Source organism: Aricia agestis, chromosome 17 (assembly GCF_905147365.1).
Source record: "Aricia agestis chromosome 17, ilAriAges1.1, whole genome shotgun sequence".
In the NCBI taxonomy this organism is placed as follows: domain Eukaryota; kingdom Metazoa; phylum Arthropoda; class Insecta; order Lepidoptera; family Lycaenidae; genus Aricia; species Aricia agestis.
The window spans coordinates 657,632-677,777 of record NC_056422.1 but is presented as its reverse complement, the minus strand read 5'-3'; the positions used below and the strand labels follow the sequence as shown (position 1 = coordinate 677,777).

Genomic DNA, 20,146 nt, shown 5'->3' with positions numbered 1-20,146 from the left:
TACCATCAAATTCTTTAGAAGATATTGAACTGATGATGATGAAGTGTGTTTAAGAACATTTTCGATCACGTGAGCTTTCAAACGAGAAAAACTAAATAAAAATCGGTTCATCTGTTTAGGAGCTATGACGACATGACAATGACCCTCTGCTTTCGTGGAAGATTAAAAATAGCACATAGTCGTTCTTCACAATAAAAAGTAATTTACTTATATATTTTATAATTTCTTCATAAATATGAGATTAGTTGCGTAATGATGATGATGATGATGAACCAAGATGGCGGCTCCCGTGTACGCCCTTAGCTACATTTGGTCTCGATTTAAAACAAAGTAAACAAGTCATTCAATCATTGCACACACACTGACAAACACACATACACATGTACAAGTGTGAATAACTAGGGCAGGAAGATTATGATAGCGAGGATGGGGGCTGAGGACTGAGGTAGGCGGAGCGGGGAGCGGATGTCACAGTTTTAAGTCATAAGTCAAAATTATAATTTTCATTAAAAGTTGCGTAAAGGAAAAAAACCTTTGAATTATCAAGAGACAGAGGGTCACGACTCACGAATCACAATGAGAAGTTTATTTTTAAAATAATGATGAAAATTTCAAATAGTAATATTAAACATGTAAGCTAAACGTTCGTCCTTTTGCATGCATCGGGTTGACGATTTTAGAGTTTCATGGTAATGCTCAAAAAAGTATACTGGCAATAATCACTAACATTTTAATTAAAAACAAACAATCTTATTAGAAAATTATATTTCTCGTTCTATCTGTCTATCTTTCTTATAGCAATCTTCTACTATCTCGTTAGAATCTCAGACAATCGGAAACAATCTTATTTAGAATTTTTTTTTTCGCTTCAAATCTGAATCTTATGGCAATGGCCTATCTTGTAAGAATCTCATACAAACCCGCGTCGCTCCCCGCTCTGTCCGTGCTGGGGGTCTTATAACCAGTTCGCGATAGTGTAATGAGCGTGTGTTCGGCGACTAAATTAATATTTAAATGTATCGATAACTCAACGACCCCGAAACTTGTGTCTGATTGCCTTTTGAGCTCAAACTTGGGAGTTATGTCTCTTAATAGCGCTAATTATACTAAAACTTACAATGGTGTTTTTTGATTCATGGGTGCAAAGATCTTAGAATGGTACTTGAAATCTATGAGAATGGTACTCCCATAGCTCAGAGGTTGAGAGGCTTGAACAATAAGATTTAGATATACTGTACATACAAGAATCTTGTGACACATTGTATTACATTAGCATGGCGACATAGATACAGCGGCTGTTCAATTTCAACTTAATACTTTAATTTGGTTTAGCCAGATGAATGATACTTGGATGACATGACATTGGCTAGAGACTGTACGGACTATGGATGTCTCGCACTACACAAGTCAACAACAACCTGTGTCCCCTGTTTCCTCCCTGGATAATGCTAGTAGATTTATAATTTTTTCCTGAATATCTACGGCCACTAATACAATGTCGCTATGTTTTCTTTTTTTTTCATAATTTAATTATTAAATAAGATATGAACGTACAAAAACCCCAAAAAAATGGCCAGATGTTCCGCTGTGTTTAAACGTCCAGAAAACAGATTTGGCTAGATTATACAAAAAAAGCAGAACATAGGAACACAGCTCAAGCCTTTCTTTAATCTTTAGTGAAAAAAGTTCTTAAATCGGTTAAGTTTTGGAGAAGGAATCAGGGGACAACGAATCGTTGATTTTCTGGATTTTCTGCAGTTGTCTCTATCGCGGTCTGCGGTATAGGCTTGAGGTAAGGGAGACAGCTATAGATATTACACGTACTTTTTTTTCATTTCTCTAGCCCCTGGTGTATCCTCTTAATGCCTAGAGTTTAGAAAAATCTAATCCGATGAAATCGCAAAACAGTCGAGTAATCGTACCATAGTCGTATGGTAGTCGTGTCGTAGTCGCGTCGTGGTCGTACAGTAGTCGTTTAAGCCCATGGCAACCGGCTACGGATGTGCTCGATTATATCAAGACTTTAATTGTCTTGTTTACATCTAACTGTGAAGTTAAAGCTCCTACCAGAGTTGTTTTTAACAAAATGTACCGTACTTAAAAAACACTAGGGCTTTTATTGCGTGCTGCGTACTATAATTGAGTTAGAATTTACATCGGGAACGGGTAGTGTATTCGCTTTTATGGCTGTGAATTAAATTATCATGTTTGATGTACTATCCATCGCGGATTTTAATATGAAGTTTAAGTTAACATTTTATAGTAAACGCGCAATGTATATCACATACATCCAAAGGAACTGTAAATATATCAGTAAGTGGTAAAGCGCTCAAATAGGTGTTAACTGTTACTGTTTTCGAACGCTTGCTGATGAGTTAATCCTGGCCCTTTTAGGGCTGAAGGCCACTCCATTAGGGCAAATCCAGGCTTTGTCTGTTATTTTAGGCAAATGAATATAATTAAAGCAAGGTCCATAAATAACATAATATCCACACTTCCATACTAATATAAAAAATGCGAAAGTGTGTCAGTCCGTTAACTCTTCACGCCCAAACTGCTGAACCGATTTTGCTGAAATTTGGCATGGAGATACTTTGAGTCCCGGGAAAGGACATAGGATACTTTTTATCCCGGAAAAATGTACGGTTCCCGCGCAATAATCTAGATGGCCCTTGAAATTCCTTGGTCATTGTGTGGTGTCGACTGTCGAGTCTCTTTCACTATTTTTATGCGCGAGAGAAAGAGTCTCTTAAGTAACGATTCGGTCAAATATTGAAGACCAAGTGCAGATGTTGAATGACTTATTTTTGATGAATTATTTTATTGTTTAGAATTTAGGTTTTTTTTTTTCTAAAAATAAAATATTTTTCGTTTATGATTTTATGCATTGTTATTTATAAAAACAAATTATAAATCTCGGTTCGCTCCAATGTAATTTCAACAAACGCCAAAACTCAGTGATGGAATCGCCCGATAAAAATAATTAACCCATTATAAACAAACTCTGTCAGAATTGGAGGAAACGAATAATTTGAGTAAAATTAATAGATTTACAATAAGTTTGACCGCCCGGGGCGCAGGAGGGCGCATGGGGGGCGCAGGGGGGTTCCGCAAGTTTTAATTAAACGGTTGTTTACTTTGTAATATTTAATTTGAAGTTGGAAATAACATCGGCTTAGAGTGATGAGGGCAAACTAGAGCCTGTATAAATAATGATAATTGAATGGGATAAGAGTAGGGAATGCAATACTCGCGAGATTGGGGCTCAAGCGAGATCCCGCGAGTTTATGAATACAATACAGACGCAGGCGTTGAATTGATCAGTAGTATTTTTAATGCCTGGGAGACGTCGCAGGATGCTCTAGGAGTTTTTTGCGATCTCTCAAAGGCCTTTGATTGCGTGCAACACAAAACATTGGTCAGGAAACTCTGTCACTATGGCATAAAAGGCACAGCACTCGCCCTCCTAAAATCGTACTTGTCAAATAGAACTCAGAGGGTTGAGATAAATGGTAAAAAATCTGCTGGTGCAAAAATTGAAATGGGGGTCCCACAGGGGTCTATATTAGGACCCTTCCTGTTTCTTATTTATATAAATGACCTGCCATTCTTAATTAAAGATAAACATGGGATAGTATTATTTGCTGATGATACATCTCTTACATTCAATATCAAACGGCTTAATGCGTGTTATGACGAAGTAAATAATGCTCTCTCAAAGATTGTACATTGGTTTAGTGTTAATAATCTTTTACTTAATAGTAAAAAAACAAAATGTATTAAATTCAAATTGCCCAATGTAAGGCAAACGGAAACCAATGTGCTTTTAAATGGTGATGTTATGGAGCTAGTGGATACAGCTGTATTTTTAGGTATTACACTAGACTCCAAGCTTCAGTGGGGCCCTCATATTGCTGGGTTGGCCGACAGACTCAGTTCAGCAGCATATGCAGTAAGTAAGATTAGACAATTTTCAGATGAAACAACAGCACGTCTAGTGTATTTTAGTTACTTTCATAGTATTATGTCCTACGGCATTTTGCTGTGGGGCAATGCTGCAGATATAAATACAATTTTTGTGCTGCAGAAGCGAGCTGTGCGGGCAATCTACAAGTTGGCCCGTAATACTTCACTTAGAGAAAAATTTAAGGAAACTGGAATCTTAACTGTTGCTTCTCAATATGTCCTATCAAATGTATTATATGTTAAAAAGAATATATATCAATTCACGAAAAAATGTGATACCCATGGGAGAAATACTCGTAATAAACATAAGCTTGAAATTCCGGTGACTAGACTTACTAAAGTCAAAAATTCTTTTAAAGGTCAATGTATACGCCTTTATAATAAGATCCCAGAAAGCGTTCAAAATCTCTCAATTAATAGATTTAAAAAAGTTGTTAAAGAACGTTTGTGTACCAAAGCGTACTATAAAGTTACTGATTTCATGAATGATAGTACACCATGGGAATAAGGTCGCCCCCTGCAGAGCTGTTTCATTATAATATGTATAATAATTGTACATTCGTTGTATTTTATTTAGTCATAATGACACTGTTATTTTATAATAATATATTTTTTGTAATTTTCCATCTTTTTAGAAAAAGATGGCCCCGTGCGAGTTTCTTACGCCGGTTCTTCTCGCCGGGTTAGTTCCCGAACCGGTGGTAGGCATCTGTGTAGCCCCGACGTTCAGAGAATATTTGAAAAAATTTATTCTGAATAAAAATTTTTGAGTTTGAGTTTGAGTTTTATACCGCGAGATCTCGCCAATTTCGAGATCTCGCGAGATTAGCAGTTTGGTGGGTTTTTTTTTGCAAATAATCACAATATTTGAATAAATTACGAAAAAAAGTAATAAATATTATAAATATTATAAGATTAACTTTCATTTTCACGATTTTTTTCAATTTAATTTTATGCATCAAACACTGTTTGACGTATACAGGGTGTAAAAAAAATAAGTGATAATACTTTAGGGTGTCTACGTGTTCCTTATACAGTGTGTAACAAAAATAAGTGATAATACTTTAGGGTGTGTACGTGTTCCTTGTACAGAGTTCACTGTGAAAGTAGCAGTGCTGAAAGAAGAAATTTTTTTTTCACTTTTGTATGGGCAAGGGCCTGAGCGTCACGAGTTTACCCCTACAAAAGTGAAAAAATTTTTTGGTCTTTCAGCGCTGCTACTTTCACAGTGAACTCTCTACAAGGAACACGTACACACCCTAAAGTATTATCACTTATTTTTGTTACACCCTGTAGAGAGTTCACTGTGAGAGTAGGAACGCTGAAAGAAGAAAATTTTTTTTCACTTTTGTATGGGCAAGGGCCCGAGCGTCACGAGTTTCCCCATACAAAAATGAAAAAAAAATTGGTCTTTCAGCGCTGCTACTTTCACAGTGCACTCTTTACAAGGAACACGTACACACCCTAAAGTATTATTCCTTATTTTTGTTACACCCTGTAGATGTCTATATTTTTTAAGTAGTAAACTTTGACATAAGTACGTTTAACTAATATCTATCAAATAACAGTTAATGAAAGAAACGACCAGTCTTCTTTTCTAATGTGCGCTTTTATAATTTTGGACGTGGCGGTAATATCGTGGACGTCCGCGGTAAAACGATATCATAGGGAAGTACAATGTATGGAAATGTATGAAGATTGAAGACGTTTTTAAATTTCCGTCGACGATAACTTTTTAACATGCACGTTAGAGGACACGACCTCTGCACTCTTCTGAACCGCACAAAACGTCCGCGGTGCGTAAAATCAAAAGGGCAATTAACGTACCCAACGTTTTATCGTGGAAGCCGGCGTCCACGATAACGCGACGTCCAGAATTATAAAAGCGCACACTATCAAACACAAATCTTTTAGTAATAAAACAGTTCTTTTGTAACTAACAAAACAACGAGAAGTCCAAATTCAGGATCTAGTTGAAAATCACAGTGCACAGTTGCTCAGGCCAGCTCCTCTTTGTTTTTACTCCGTGATCGCAACTCCGTCCGTGTCAGTCCGTGCTTCGTATAAGACGTTTTTATGCTCAAGTGCAATCTCGTCAAACTCGCGAGATCTCGCCTTTTTTTCGTCCGAGATCAATCTCGCTAAAAAAGGCCGAGATCTCGCGAGAACGAGATTGCATTCCCTAGATAAGAGATGAAATACATAAGGACTTCATGCGAAGGCTCACTTTTTTTTTTTTTTTTTATTATAAAATTGTGGCCGTCTATGGACTGTTCGTCCATATCCTTTTTTTGTTATTTTATTATTTAGATTTTTCGCACCAAGGATAATTGAAATAATATTATGAATTTTAATTAATTGTGGTCCATCACGCCATGGTCACTTTTTTTTTCACATAAGTAATATATATTTATATATATACTTAGTAGAATAGACTATAATATATTATACATATAATAAATAAATATATATTTATTGTTTTATAAATTACATAATAATAATATGTTTTGAACGGTGAGGTCCCAGTCGGTGCGGTGGTCACATTGAGTTATGAATTACTAGATGACGCCCGCAGCTCCGTTGCGCCAAAATTCGTTTATCGCGTGGGAACCGTACATTTTTCCGGGATGAAAAGTATCCTATGTCCTTTCCCAAGACTCAAAGAATCTCCATACCAAATTTCAGCAAAATCGGTTCAGCGGTTTGGGCGCGAAGAGGTAACAGACAGACAGACACAATTTCTCATTTATAATTTTAATTAAGTACTTCAATTAGTTGGTATCCTTGTAAATCTATAATATACTTTAAAAGTAACACTTTAACAATAACAAGATGGCAATTTAAGGAACAATTTCTAATGTGTAATCTATTTAAACAGTACATCAATGAGGGTCGGACCCTCGTCCCTTCCGCGGCGGGAAGGGCAACAGGATCATACACCGTGAAGAACACAATTAATTTGTACTACACTCAGCTATTCTGATAGTTCTGTTGTTATCTTAATAGTAAACACTTTACTGTCAATAATAATATGCCTCCCATAGCGGTTTCGGTAACGGTGGCCGGTTTTATTAAAGCAGGAGAGATTTAAATTGTCCCAGTGTACACGGTGTTCACAGGAGTTTCTCTACTCTTATACCCAGTGGGACGGACGACCGACACGACTGGCGAGAGATCAGGCGCGGGACCGACTTTTACATGCCCATCCGACGCATGGATCATCTTACTTGTCAGACAATCCAATATTTAAAGGCATCTAATTAAGTCATTTACAGACGTAATCGACTGACTTGTTTACGCTAATAGCGACGTATATAAGTAATTTGAATCATGATATTATGTGGTTCAGTTCAATGCTAACTGTGCTTCATCATCATAACAAAGGTGTCGAAATCCTATGTCGTAAGTCATAATATATTGTATTACAACCCCGCCAGCCGAGCTGACGCCGACTACAATAACAAGTAGCTTACAGTAGCTTACACTTGGCTAGGGTTTAAGAATCGAATATTAGAAGAGAAAGAATCAAATCAAAGAATCAAAGATTTTGGAGAGGAGATGCAGGAGAAAATAATAAAACGAACGGCCTGGTAGAAAGCCAAAAGGGAGTGTCGGTCTCTTGTAGCATAGTGGTTTCATTCATTGGAGCCGACGATGTTTCCCTAGAAGGCCCCGAACCGCTCAAAGTACATGCGAGAATAGACAAATTGACAAAGTAGGAAGAATCGATATTTTTCCAGCTCTTTGCCAAGAACTAGTAAGTATTTACTTAGAGTAGTAAAATCCTTATTTTTAATAATAATAATAATAATAGCCTTTATTTGACAATCTTATTAACATTACAATATATTGACTTTTAATTATTGACACCAGTTACACAAAGATTGACTTGCTTTTCAGCATAGGCCTCCCCTAAAGCTTGCCATAGAACACGATCGTGTGTTTTTCTCATCCAGGTAGATCCTGCTACTCTTTTTATATCATCTTCCCATCAGCGCTGTTGTCTCCCTTTCTTCCTTTTATATTGTCTTGGGCACCATTCGGTGACATGCTTAGCCCATTTTTCCTTTTTATTTCTCATCATGTGCCCTGACCATCTCCACTTTAGTTTTTTAATGAGGAATGTTACGTCCGTTATTCTAGTTCTTTTACGAATAGTATCTAGTCTTATCCTGTTATGTAATTTAATATTGAGTAAGCTTCTTTCCATACTATGCTGACAGGTATTTAATTTACGTATGTTATTTTCTGTTAGGCTCCATGTTTGACATCCATAAGTCAGAGTGGGTAGAATACATGAATCGAATATTTTACTTTTAAGTGCAAGATTGATTTGTGGATTTTTTACAATTTCTTTGAGCGACCAGTACCGTTTCCATGCTAAATTGATTCTATTGTTTACTTCTTTCATCGTGAGGTCATTTGGTGATATTATTTGGCCAAGATAAGTAAATTCTTCCACGTATTCGACTAGAGCACTATTTACTTTAATAGGATTTTTTTTAATTAAAAAAAAATCCTATTAAAATCCTTATTACTTAGTAATAATTCTCATTTTTTATACCGAACTTGACTACAAGGCTTCGTAGTTAAGGACCCTCGGAGGTTTTTTTTTTAACGGGCAAAAGGCCCACCAGCCCACCACACATTCCCAACACTGCAACTCCTGTGTCAACAGTGGTAACCGACCACGAAAATATGATCTCAGGGATGCCCTAGGGACAAGCTAAATCTGTCTTGGGACCCGCAACGAAATTAATTCGAAGAAAGGTAGGAGTAGGAGATATCCAATTTCACCCTCCCTCGGAGGTGTTATAAGTTGGTGTCTGATGATGATGATGTGACAAGTGGTGTGATGTGTTGTCGTGGTGGTCCCGCAGATGCACTCCCATTTGGCGGCAATTGATTACCAGCACCACATGCGAGGAGTAGCCAACGTGCAGAGGGGAAACTTCGAATTACATTTGAAAAATGGATTGTATTAATAGTGCTTACACGGGTAACCTACGGATCTACAATATGGTGAGGCTAAATAGTACTAGCTAGGACAAATATAGTGCGCACATCAGAGTTAAATAAAGAGAAAATAAAAGAGCTTAGAGCCAAACGTGAATTAAATTATCATGTTACCTTAATCCCGAATTCCCATTCTTCGCATTCCCGACAAAAGGTACTGGTGCAAATATTACGGATTTGAAATGGATTAAAGACATCTGTTGTGGACAATGGCAGTTTAACAGCTTTACAAACTTCTGAGAAAATTAACTTAATTAAACATATTTAACAATTTTAAGAGACTCGCATAAACCTTGTAGATATTAGATCAATGGGCTGCAAATTTTGCAAGTGAAAGATCATTTGAGAAATTATTCTTCGAAATTCCATACCCAAGCTTGTTGAAGATCAAAATTAATTTTCCAAGAACCATTTTAGGAGCGTAAAACCTAGTGTGTGATAGTAGGCAGCAAGTCCCGTGTACCCTCTGTCCGTCTGTACCATCTGTAGTCCATGTGGATAACGCGTTGTTACGCAATTAGTGCGATTGTACACGCTTCTTCAAAGAGTACACTGCTCTTGCATTTAGGATGAACTATAAATATCCACAGCCGTAATATTATGTCATCCTTTTTTGGAAGTTTGATAAAGACAACGCACTGTAATTGTCTTATTCGAACTTCGTTTTTGTCCTGAGAAAGGACAAACCTGCAGTTTAGCATGAAAGGTTCCGATATAATCGAATTCTAGACATTTTTAGTAAGTACCTGTTCTATACAAGTACTACAAGATTTATTTGCCTGATTAATAATTACAATAATTTAATTCAAATATTATTAACTAGATTACAACTTCGTTGTGCCAAAAATCATATATCGCGCGGAAACCGTACATTTTCCGGGATAAGAGTATCCGATATCCTTTCCCAGGAGACAAAGTATCTCCGTATCAAATTTCAGCAAAATCGGTTCAGCGGTTTGGACGTGAGGAGGTAACAGACAGACAGAGGTATGAATTTAAATACTTTTCTTAATTTGTCTTTAGTACGTAGGAATTTTGGGCCTATTTTCTAAGTAAATGGTTCAAATGAAGTTGGTCAAAGTAATAAAACAATCGACTGAGAACAGACACATTTAAACACAAGAACTTAATCTTATTGCCACAGCAGTAACGTCTATGACCATATTAATTTTGAACCTTATGATTATCTCGATAAGGTTGATGTACACATTAATTTTGAATCTTATAAACTGAATCATAAGATCGAAAGGTATACAAAAGGTAGGGAACTAATTAGAGAATTACTTCAGAACGAGCCAACTTGTGATTGTGCCCAATTGAGAGGGTCTGGCGATTAATAATATACCTTTTGTTTGAACAAAGGTTCAAATTAATGTTAGAACATGGTGTTAGAAGGAAATTCATAATGGCTAAAAACAAACCCATACTAATGTATCCATACTAATATAATAAATGCGAAAGTGTGTCTGTCTGTCTGTTACCTCTTCACGCCCAAACCGCTGAACCGATTTTGCGGAAATTCAGTATGGAGATACTTTGAGTCCCGAGGAAGGACATAGGATACTTTTTATGCCGAAAAAATGTACGGTTACCGCGCGATATACGAATTTTGGTGCAATGGAGTTGCGGGCGTTATCTAGTAATGTTATAAATGCGAAAGTGTGTACTGTCTGTTACCAAACGATTTTGCCGGGCATGGAGATTCTTTGAGTCCTAGAAAGGACACAGGATTCCTACTTTTTATCCCGGAATAATGTACAGTTACGACTTACGGCACAACAAACGATTTTTGGCGCGTTGCGAGCGTCATGTTTCATCGTTTGTTTTGGGCTAAATGCAAAACATACAAAAAACGAGATATTTAAATTACTTACACATAATATTATTAAAAAATTAGTTAAATGGTACCTTTTACTATACAAACTTGACTATAATAATAATAATAATATGATTCAGTTGTAGCAAACAGATTACAGAAGTGTGAAATTTTTAAATAAAAAAAAACCTTATTTTTTCACTTTCAGTAGCTAGTTAGTTTGCATTCTCTTCCTTCGTAAAAGTCCTAAAAGCTTGTCAACCTAAGACTGTTGTTATGATTGGTTTTTTCTAGTTGAAAATCTGTTAATATTTTATTAGTAGAGTAAGTAATATTTTACTTAAAATTTAATAAATTATTCTTTTGTTTATATCCAAAAAAAATAAACTTAATAATTATCTACATTGTGTCATGTTTTGGACCACTGTGAGTTCGATGACTGCTTATAATCAGGTAAACTTAAGTTTGTTGGACCATAATCCGATGCAAAGGTGGCTGAACTGTTTATTTCCTAAGCGCTTTATGTCTATTGTATTAAGGTTCATACTCGCTTGTTTGTTGTTATCTTTGATGACAGTTAAGAATAGTGCAATGTTGCAGGCAGACAAACAATGTTTAAGCCGAGATTGCATCGAAAATGTAATTGCAAAATATACTTCTTAATTACCAGATAGCTACCAGATCATAATTTTACACAACGTACATGTACTAAGGTCTCTTTAATTTATAGTCTGTCAAGAAAGTGAAGAAATTAAAAAGTGGCAACATCTTAGTGTCAATCCTTTCAAATCAATCTAAGAAAAAAGGGATGACACTACGATGTTGCCACTTTTTAATTTCTTCACTTTCTTGACGGACTGTGAAATACCAAACCTTTTACCTTAATTAATATACTTTTAATATAATAGTTATTAGTTAGGATGAATTTTATTCCTGTCATAATATTATTATGACAAAAATTTTACCCAGGAAAAAAATTCCCGTTGCATAATATTAATATTATTATGTAAGTACTTACTATGTACTAAACATCCATATTATAATAATATGCTAGCGACTAGTGAGTTAGCGACACAAAGTCTGAGCTAACCGTAACATAATATCACCTTGTTTACCTATACTATGTATTATGTATCATACTTGACATTGTATACCTATAGGTAACTACTCACAGTCGGTCGTCAAGTAGGCAGATTGCCTGATGCCAAGTGCCACTTGTAAAGCAGTTTAATCTTTATATTTTAGCTAAAACCCGAAAATTTGTCGTTTTTCTGCCGAGACCGTGGTAAGTGGTTAACCTAAATGCAGTCTCTCCACGTTTACGATGATGGACCAATATGAACCTGTAGAGAGTGTACCTACATATTTATCGATGACCTATGGGATTGTGTTTGCCATAGCATGTGGCAAATGGCAAACATAGATATCCATCATGGGCCATGGCCCAGATGGCCCATAGAGATATTTAGTACAAACTGACAAAAGAATACCTAAAACTCGATAAGAAAATATTCATAATCGCCAAAGTTGGGCTGGCAGATTACCATAATGTTATTCAGGTTGCAAAACAATCGACGTTTGCCTTGTGACGTCACATCGTACGATAGTTTGCGAGCGCTGGCCAGAGATGGCGCTAGTTGTCGCATTCGAAATCTTATTTCTACAATCTTTGGCCCATAACTTCGTTTAGATAAAGTTAACACACATCATACATACATTTAAATGTTCGTCTTTAAATATGCTATCTAATTGTGAAAACAGCATAGAAATCGGTTTAGTGGTTTTAAAGTTATAAATATAAAAGTTTAGTACCGAAGTTTTAACTTCACAATCACGTACGTGGATTCGTATTGCATTATGATAAGTTTTTATTGAATCGAACAGTGCACTGTGCAGTTGATATCAATATTCAGCCGATGTATGAATGTACAGTACCTATTTAGTTATTGTTTTGAATATTACTTTGTTGGACTCGCCGGCTTTGGACTTAAATAGAATATGAATTAGGAAATACAAAAATAGCTTATTTCTTCTTAATGTTACTTAGTTGTACAGTCAAAACCATGAGAAATGTCACAAAACTTTGAGTCCAATGTCTCTCATGATTTTGACCCAATGTTAATGTTTTAAGTTTTAACACTGAACCCCTGAAAACTGGACAAAAACATAGGGTTTCAGCTTGTTTCCCTCGTTGTCGTCAGCCAGTCTGGTTGTTAATATAATAAAGGTTACGTATGTCTGGAGATATCGTACTTATCTATTGTATATCTGTAATGGCTTATGTTTGATAACGGTATATCGTATATTTGTCGTGGTCGGATCGTGTTTCACATCACCATCATTATCATCATCATCGTGAATCGTGATCATCATCATTAAACATTTTTTTAAATCGTATTAATCATGCATTAAGGGTGGGTTGCACCAACTTACTTTAACTAAGTATACCTAACTGTAACTTTAACTACAATGCAAAATGTCAAATCTTTGATTAAAGTTAAAAATGGACGCCATCAAGACGCCATATTTAACCATAACCATAGAGCTCGACAAGGCAAGGAAAAAAGGAACTAACGCTGTCATCATACAAAAACGCCATTTTTGACAGTTCTCCTTTAACAGTAGCTCCCCCCCGCCCACGTTCTTATAAAGCCTTGTCGGACCAGCAACGTCTTCTGTCAAATTCTGTGGTCAAAGTTAAGGTTAAAGTTAAATTAGCCTTAACTATAAACATAACTTTGACCATAACTTTAACTTTAACCACGCCTCTGGTGCAACCCGACCTTTGTAAGTATATTAATATATTTTATCTCAGTTACAACTTGCAGAAAATAAGTGTGATTTAGATTTATGTAGTAGGTACTATTTGGAATCAGACGAAACACCAAAAGTTCATTAAAGTTTTGACATTCTATAAGAATTTTCTGACTCTTTTTGTTGTTTAATAATAATTAATTGGATGCAAACTGGGTGCTTTAAACTATGATATTCTTAACTTTCTTGAATCCAGCAGTATCAAATTCAATCAGAGCACAATATTGTTAGTGATGATGATGAATAAGCCATATTATACAATATAAATTCAGCAATAAGAGGAGATAGGAATCAACAATAATTACACTAATCTTATAAGTATATAAAAATGGATTTCGCGCTAAAACTCGAAAACGGCTGAACGGATTGGGCTGATTTTAGTCTTTAAATATTCATAGAAGTCCAGGGAATGTTTTAAAGTGACAGCTAGTCTTCTTATATATAAAAATGAATTTTCAAATGTGTTAGTCGCGCTAAAACTCGAAAACGGCTGAACGGATTGGGCTGATTTTTGTCTTAAAATATTCGTAGAAGTCCAGGGAAAGTTTTAAAGTGACACGAAGTTCACCGGGACAGCTAGTCACGTTATAATATTGAACAAATTAAAGGTTATCACAACGGTTGTAAGTTAGAAAGTACAAAGTGTTAAGTAACTCAGTAGGTACCTACTCTGTTATTTCGCATTGGCACAGACACCTGATTGTAAGTGTATTGCCTTGATTCAAAATCGAAATGTACTTTTGATATAAGTAGAGTTGTTGGTATAAAGATAGATTTAATTTGACTAGAGACCGCCCAATGGTCGAAATTCGACCTTAGGACTTAGCTAAGTATATTTTATAAAAAAATATTGACTTTCATCATATTTTTTCAACTCTTGTCTCTGGGACTCAGCTAATCGGAGACTGGCCGTGTAAGCATTGTCTAATAGTATCTAAGATTCAATAAAAAAAACTATAATCCATTTTTAATTTGTCACCTTGTTGTCAACAGACTTCAACCATAAATAAAAGATTACAATTCGTATGTATAGGCTTGTCATTCAAAAATCTGTCATCTTTCCTAGTGTGTGTGTTGCAGTGTGTGTAATGTTTTATTTGTTAAAAAAATGTATGATAGAAGCATAATTTCAAAATAATATTAGCTCGATGCACTCCTTCACCATATAAACTATAACTGTGCAAAATTCATTCACCTACATTTCCCCATTTTTCGTCAAAAGGGATACAAAGTTATTGGCTCACGTATTAATATATAGATTACACCTTCCGAACTTACTGGATATATTTTGATGAACATAGATTATTGCAATGTAAAGTATACATAGACAAGAGTTTCAAAATAAATCTAGTAAGTAAAAACAATCACGACTAAAAATTATTACAAGAAAAAGTTATGGCATCAAAATGGCCCCAAATAACTTTGAAGTGGAGCCAGCTTTATACGTGAGAGAGCCATGCTCCGGCACGAATGGGCCGGCTCGACCGGAGAAATACCACGTTCTCACAGAAAACCGGCGTGAAACAGCGCTTGCGCTGTTTCACGCCGAGTGAGGGAGTTTACCGGAGGCCCAATTCTCTTCCCTATCCTATCCTATTCCCTTCCCTTCCCTTCCCATCCCTACCCTCCCCTATTGCCGGCAACGCACCTGCAGCTCTTCTGATGCTGCGAGTGTCCATGGGCGACGGAAGTTGCTTTCCATCAGGTGACCCGTTTGCTCGTTTGCCCTCTTATTTCATAAAAAAAAATCAATTTGAGCACACCTTTGCCTCAAATGTCTATTACTATATGCGAAAAGCTCATGTAACACAAATCAGTTAAGTATAATATATACCTAACTTATGATAACATAATACATACCTATTACCTCTGTTATTAACAATATTAAATCATTTTGTCTTTAACAAAAGCCAAAACCCCAAGCTGTGCCCAATCGAGTGTGTTATCACGAAGTTCGTGTTGTGAATTATCCCCGAACACCTGAAGTTAACCACCCAACCCCCTTCACCCCTCCCGGAAGAGGGGTGTGAAGATAAACTTTTCGCCTATGAATGATTTCATTACGTTAATTTCTTGGGAAACTTTCTGTTGAAATCTGCTCATTTATTAACGGATAAAGCTAAACAAAAAGTTAATATACTTAAGTACCTTATAAGAAAGATTATATTGATCAGGAGTATTTTTTATAAAATATGAAATAACAAATTTGATTGCAAAAAATCGCTTTGCGTTCGGAACAAGGAAAAGAGTGGAGTCGACATTAATAGTTTTTTTTTTTACAAAATTTTGTTTTTAATTTTTGTAAGTGGCTTTTAAATAATAATAATATGTAAAATACAGATCAAGTGGCTATTTATATTTAAGACACAATATACAAGTATAAAGGTGACTCAATAAAATCCTATATAAGTCTTAGCTTTATGAAGTTTTTATGAAGTCTAATGGGAAAATAACAACTGATTAACATAGACGTGTTATGTAACCATGGACAGGTAGGATGGTACTGTGGGCGTAGAATGGAGTATAAAAAATATACTTATATGGCGAGGGACGTGTATGGCAGTTAAGATTTAACGATCAGTCTGTTAGTCGCTATTTTGTAGGTCACTGTTATATAAAATTGAAAAACATGAGTCAGGTATCCTTAAAGATAAATTCTAAGATAATGAATAGAAAATCATCAAAACACAAATGTTTTGATGCCTCAAATGTGAAGGAAAATGCGAATACGCGATAAGTTTGTGACTTTCCTAATGACATCAGGCAAATGATGTAACTTTTAATACTAATTGAGCTGCACATAAGTTGCTATTTGTTTAGTTGTAGCAATTCTCGTCGTTAGCTCCTGGAGATTAATAACACAATAAATTATTATAGCACTCACGTCTCCGGACTAATTGAAATATAAATGTCCGCTCAGAATTATTACCCCATCCAATTTGCAATTCCTAATCAGAAGGGCCACATCGTTATTACATAGTGTCTTTATATCAAGTCTGAAATATAAGAAAAAATTGCACCAATAGTCTTGTTTACTTGCCTTCGAAATATTGCCTCGAGTCTTTCTTATTAGAACGAGGTGGGTCAGTCAACTCCCAACATAATTACGGTAATCCTATTAGGTTACACGGTAGTGCTTGTTATTTATAATTGCGACTTTCCCTTCTGAATATAATATGAAATTACCTCAGCGGCTCCATTCGTTATCCGGTATCTTTACGAGTATGGCTAGTGGCTACCGTCTTGCCGCGCGGGTCAGGAGGTGAACATATTAACATATATTCGGTGTTACGACTATCTCTGTAGTGCGTTTGTGTAAATATTGAATGTATAATGTGCTCTCCGCTCTCTAGCTAGAGCTCGGACTAGTGCTAGGCCCGTATCGACGGAACCGGTTCGATGAAACCCGTTCTTTGTTTTCGAGGTGGGTCGGGTTTTTATGGTGATATATGTTAATAGACGCCATTCGTTACGACTCTCCTGACGTTTATAGGTGTGTTTTTGTGGCGCTCGTAGGAAACTTTATAATCGATCTCCTCGAAACAAAATTCCTGTTGTTGTTATTTGAATCTCGTATTCTTCGATGTAATTTATTCCGTAATTTAAAGTGTAGTTTTGAAGCAGGTATTTTCGGGGGAAAGAAAACCACATCGTCCATTATTTGAAACTATGTATTTTTTTATAATTTCTACAATTTTTTACTGCCTATGAAATAAATATCAATTATAAATTGATACATTTATTGTTAGTTTTTTAAGTCGACATTTTAGTTAGAAAAGTTTACAGTTAAAATCATTTCCGACGAGAGTGAGCTAATGCTAGTAATATTGTGCGTTTAGAACACTGGACCCTACGGACACATATTATATTTCCATTTAAAACGGTTGCAGTAACATTTCGAATGTACTTTACACTGGATAAAGAGAACGTATAAGACTCGAACGAGACGACGTCCCGTCGAGGTACAGTTAGTACAAAATCTTATCACCCACTGGACTACGGGCGCGGGATTTCGCGCCGATAAAAACAATCTTACAAAATTACTCTTTTATATTAACTTAAATAACTTAATACTCATTACAACTATAATAATATAACCTGAGATCTCTTTCGGCCCATCTTATTGCCTCCGCTCGCGCGGCCGTCTCGACTCATGCGCTCTAGATAAAGTATACATCTCTTAAAACTTTTTTATAGTAGTATCACAAACAAACGTACGAACTAGTACAATTACAAAAAACACGTATCCGACCCCGCGGGGTCGCCTCTAATAAATACAATTACATACAAGTATTACACCATCTACGCAACTCGAGAATAGAACTCGAAACAGAGAACACGTAACACTAATCGTTCTGGGCATATCACACACGCGGCGACAGATGAGATCACGGTGCGCACCGAATGTCGCCGCGCCACTCAACACCACAACCACTCATCACACCCCATAGAACAAGGGCGACGCGCGGGGCGGGCGCGGGGCGGTGCCGGCGGGTGAGGGGGGAGATCGGTGCCCGCCGCCGCTCGCCGCCGCACGCGCCGCGCCCGCCGCCGCCGTCGCCGACGCCGACACGGCGCGGCCCAACACTACGGCGGCCCGCGGGCGCGGCGGCGCTTATATTACATCTATACTTAGATATCACGCTGTGCTTTTTTTCTCTTATTAAAAATATAATATAATTAATATACATATAATAATATTGATATTTGTTAAAATAACGATACGTAGATCGAGGAGGGCAATCAGTCGACTCTTATCACTCGCTCGCTCACTCCGTCTGGCTCCGGAACAACTTTTTCTTTTCTATCGTGAACTGGGGGCTGATGATGATGGTGCCGCCTCGCGTTAAATTTCTGCAAAGAACAAACTTTATTAGTTATGTCAAAAAAATGTAAGAGTAGCGACTCCACGGATTCCTCTGCTCCGTGATACTTAATGGGGCTCGATAACTTTGGATTTAATTGTTATACTTAGTTGTTTCAAATATACACGGAAGTTTACTTCGACGATTGATCGTTTAACAGGGAAGTTAATTTGAAAGTCGATTGAGAGTAACTTTGACTGCAATTGTTGGGACTTGGGACTCCTCACTCAACATGATAGGACTTGTAGCGACAACAATGGACAACAAACTAGGTTGGAACATAAACAACTAAGTAGGTTGGAACACTCACTTTAAGAACTGCGGCAGCAGGCTGGTCCAGTTGGTGGCGTCGTGGTCTAGATGAAGGTGTATCTCGTGCGTGGTGAGCGTGCTGGGGTCCACCTTGAACGCGGCGAGGCGGCGGCCGGCGACGTCGACGATGACCGCCGCACCCCGCGCCCCGCACGGCTCCCCCTCCGCCAGCGCCAGCGCCTGCCGCGCCGCCCGCGCCAGCAGCTCCGCCGGCACCAGCACCTCGGCGTCCGCTAGCGCGCTGGCGCCCTTGGCGGCCCTCAGCTCGCGCTCCAGCCGCCCCGCCAGCGCCGCCTCCGTGGGCGCCGGCGACGCTTCCCGCCAGGTTGGCGTCCATGCTGCAACGAGAACCAGGTTAGAACTCTCGGTAACGAGCGAGAAAACCGCGAACAGCTGTTACATCAGCTGACCGCGACGACTCTAGGACGAGCGCCGATAAAGATTCGATTTGAAAAAAAGTAGCAAGTTGAAGGAAAATAGCAAGTTACGACTTGTAGCAAATAGTTGCTGACTGTGTTATTGTTGAAAAGATTGTTTAAAGTCGGAGTTTATCGAGCCTCGTTCGAGCCGGCGTGCGCGCGCCGCCTGGCAACAGCTGACTCGCGCTCGCCGGTTAGAAAGCCGCCTCCCCCCACCCCCCGGTAGAAAGCGAGCCGTCCTCACCTTTTTCACCACTGAATCCGACGTTAAACTGGCTGGTGACGGGCAGGATCTCCATGTTTTCCAAATTTTTACTTATATTGTACACTTTTACAAAACGAGAGACGAGAGCGATCCGCCCCGGAACTTATACTAGAAAAATATCACAAGTGTCTTTTGTACTGAGAGTGCACCGGCCGGCCCGATACCGGCTTCCGTGTCGAGATCGACGGAGCGGTCAACGCATCGACTGCGATCTGTTGTGAGGGGCTAGCTGTGCCCTGCGACCTCCCGACCCTATCGCTGTCTGTGACGGACTGCCGGCGGCCGCCGCGCCCCGGCTATATATAGAGGGCCGGGCGAGGAGCGCGGGGGGCGCTCGTGCGGGCGGGCGCGGGGACCCCGCGCGCCAGTCGCCATCGCCCGCCGCGCGGAGCGCACGTCGCCGCGGCGCGCCGGCCGGCCGGCTTCTTTGTTCCACTTCCCGGTCGCTATCGGTAGTTCGCGGAAACCCATACCGACGAAAACGGTTCAATCCCATGTAACAGTGATAATAATAAACGCGAGTGTGGTTCCAAATAAGCCAAAATGTTAAAAGTACCAAATCAAGTTTCAGGGACTATAAGATTCAGAGACTTTACAAGTTGTAGCTAAAGTAATCTAACGAGCAAAATTGTAACAAATACATCACAATTAACGACACAACGCGCCGACATTT

The 20,146-nt window shown here is 38.0% G+C and overlaps 1 protein-coding gene across 1 annotated transcript; it reads right to left on the bottom strand.

Annotated features, from left to right (window-relative positions):
* Nucleotides 1-17,265: 17,265 nt before the first annotated feature.
* On the bottom strand, nt 17,266-19,736 carry LOC121735401 (protein charybde-like). The gene is made up of 3 exons (XM_042126225.1): nt 19,453-19,736; nt 18,788-19,127; nt 17,266-18,466 (listed from the first exon to the last, which is right to left on the bottom strand). Exons 1-3 carry the CDS (start codon nt 19,505-19,507, stop codon nt 18,382-18,384), a joined length of 480 nt encoding a protein of 159 aa, XP_041982159.1. The 5' UTR covers nt 19,508-19,736; the 3' UTR covers nt 17,266-18,381.
* Between the last annotated feature and the right edge of the window lie 410 nt (nt 19,737-20,146).

Excerpts from the sequence above, each read along its gene's own strand:
- LOC121735401 (XM_042126225.1), bottom strand. The coding sequence starts at position 19,507 with ATGGAGATCCTGCCCGTCACCAGCCAGTTTAACGTCGGATTCAGTGGT. Across the intron at positions 19,128-19,452 it reads CGGATTCAGTGGTGAAAAAG|CATGGACGCCAACCTGGCGG; the intron begins GTGAGGACGGCT and ends TTCTCGTTGCAG. Across the intron at positions 18,467-18,787 it reads CTGCTGCCGCAGTTCTTAAA|AAATTTAACGCGAGGCGGCA; the intron begins GTGAGTGTTCCA and ends TGTTCTTTGCAG.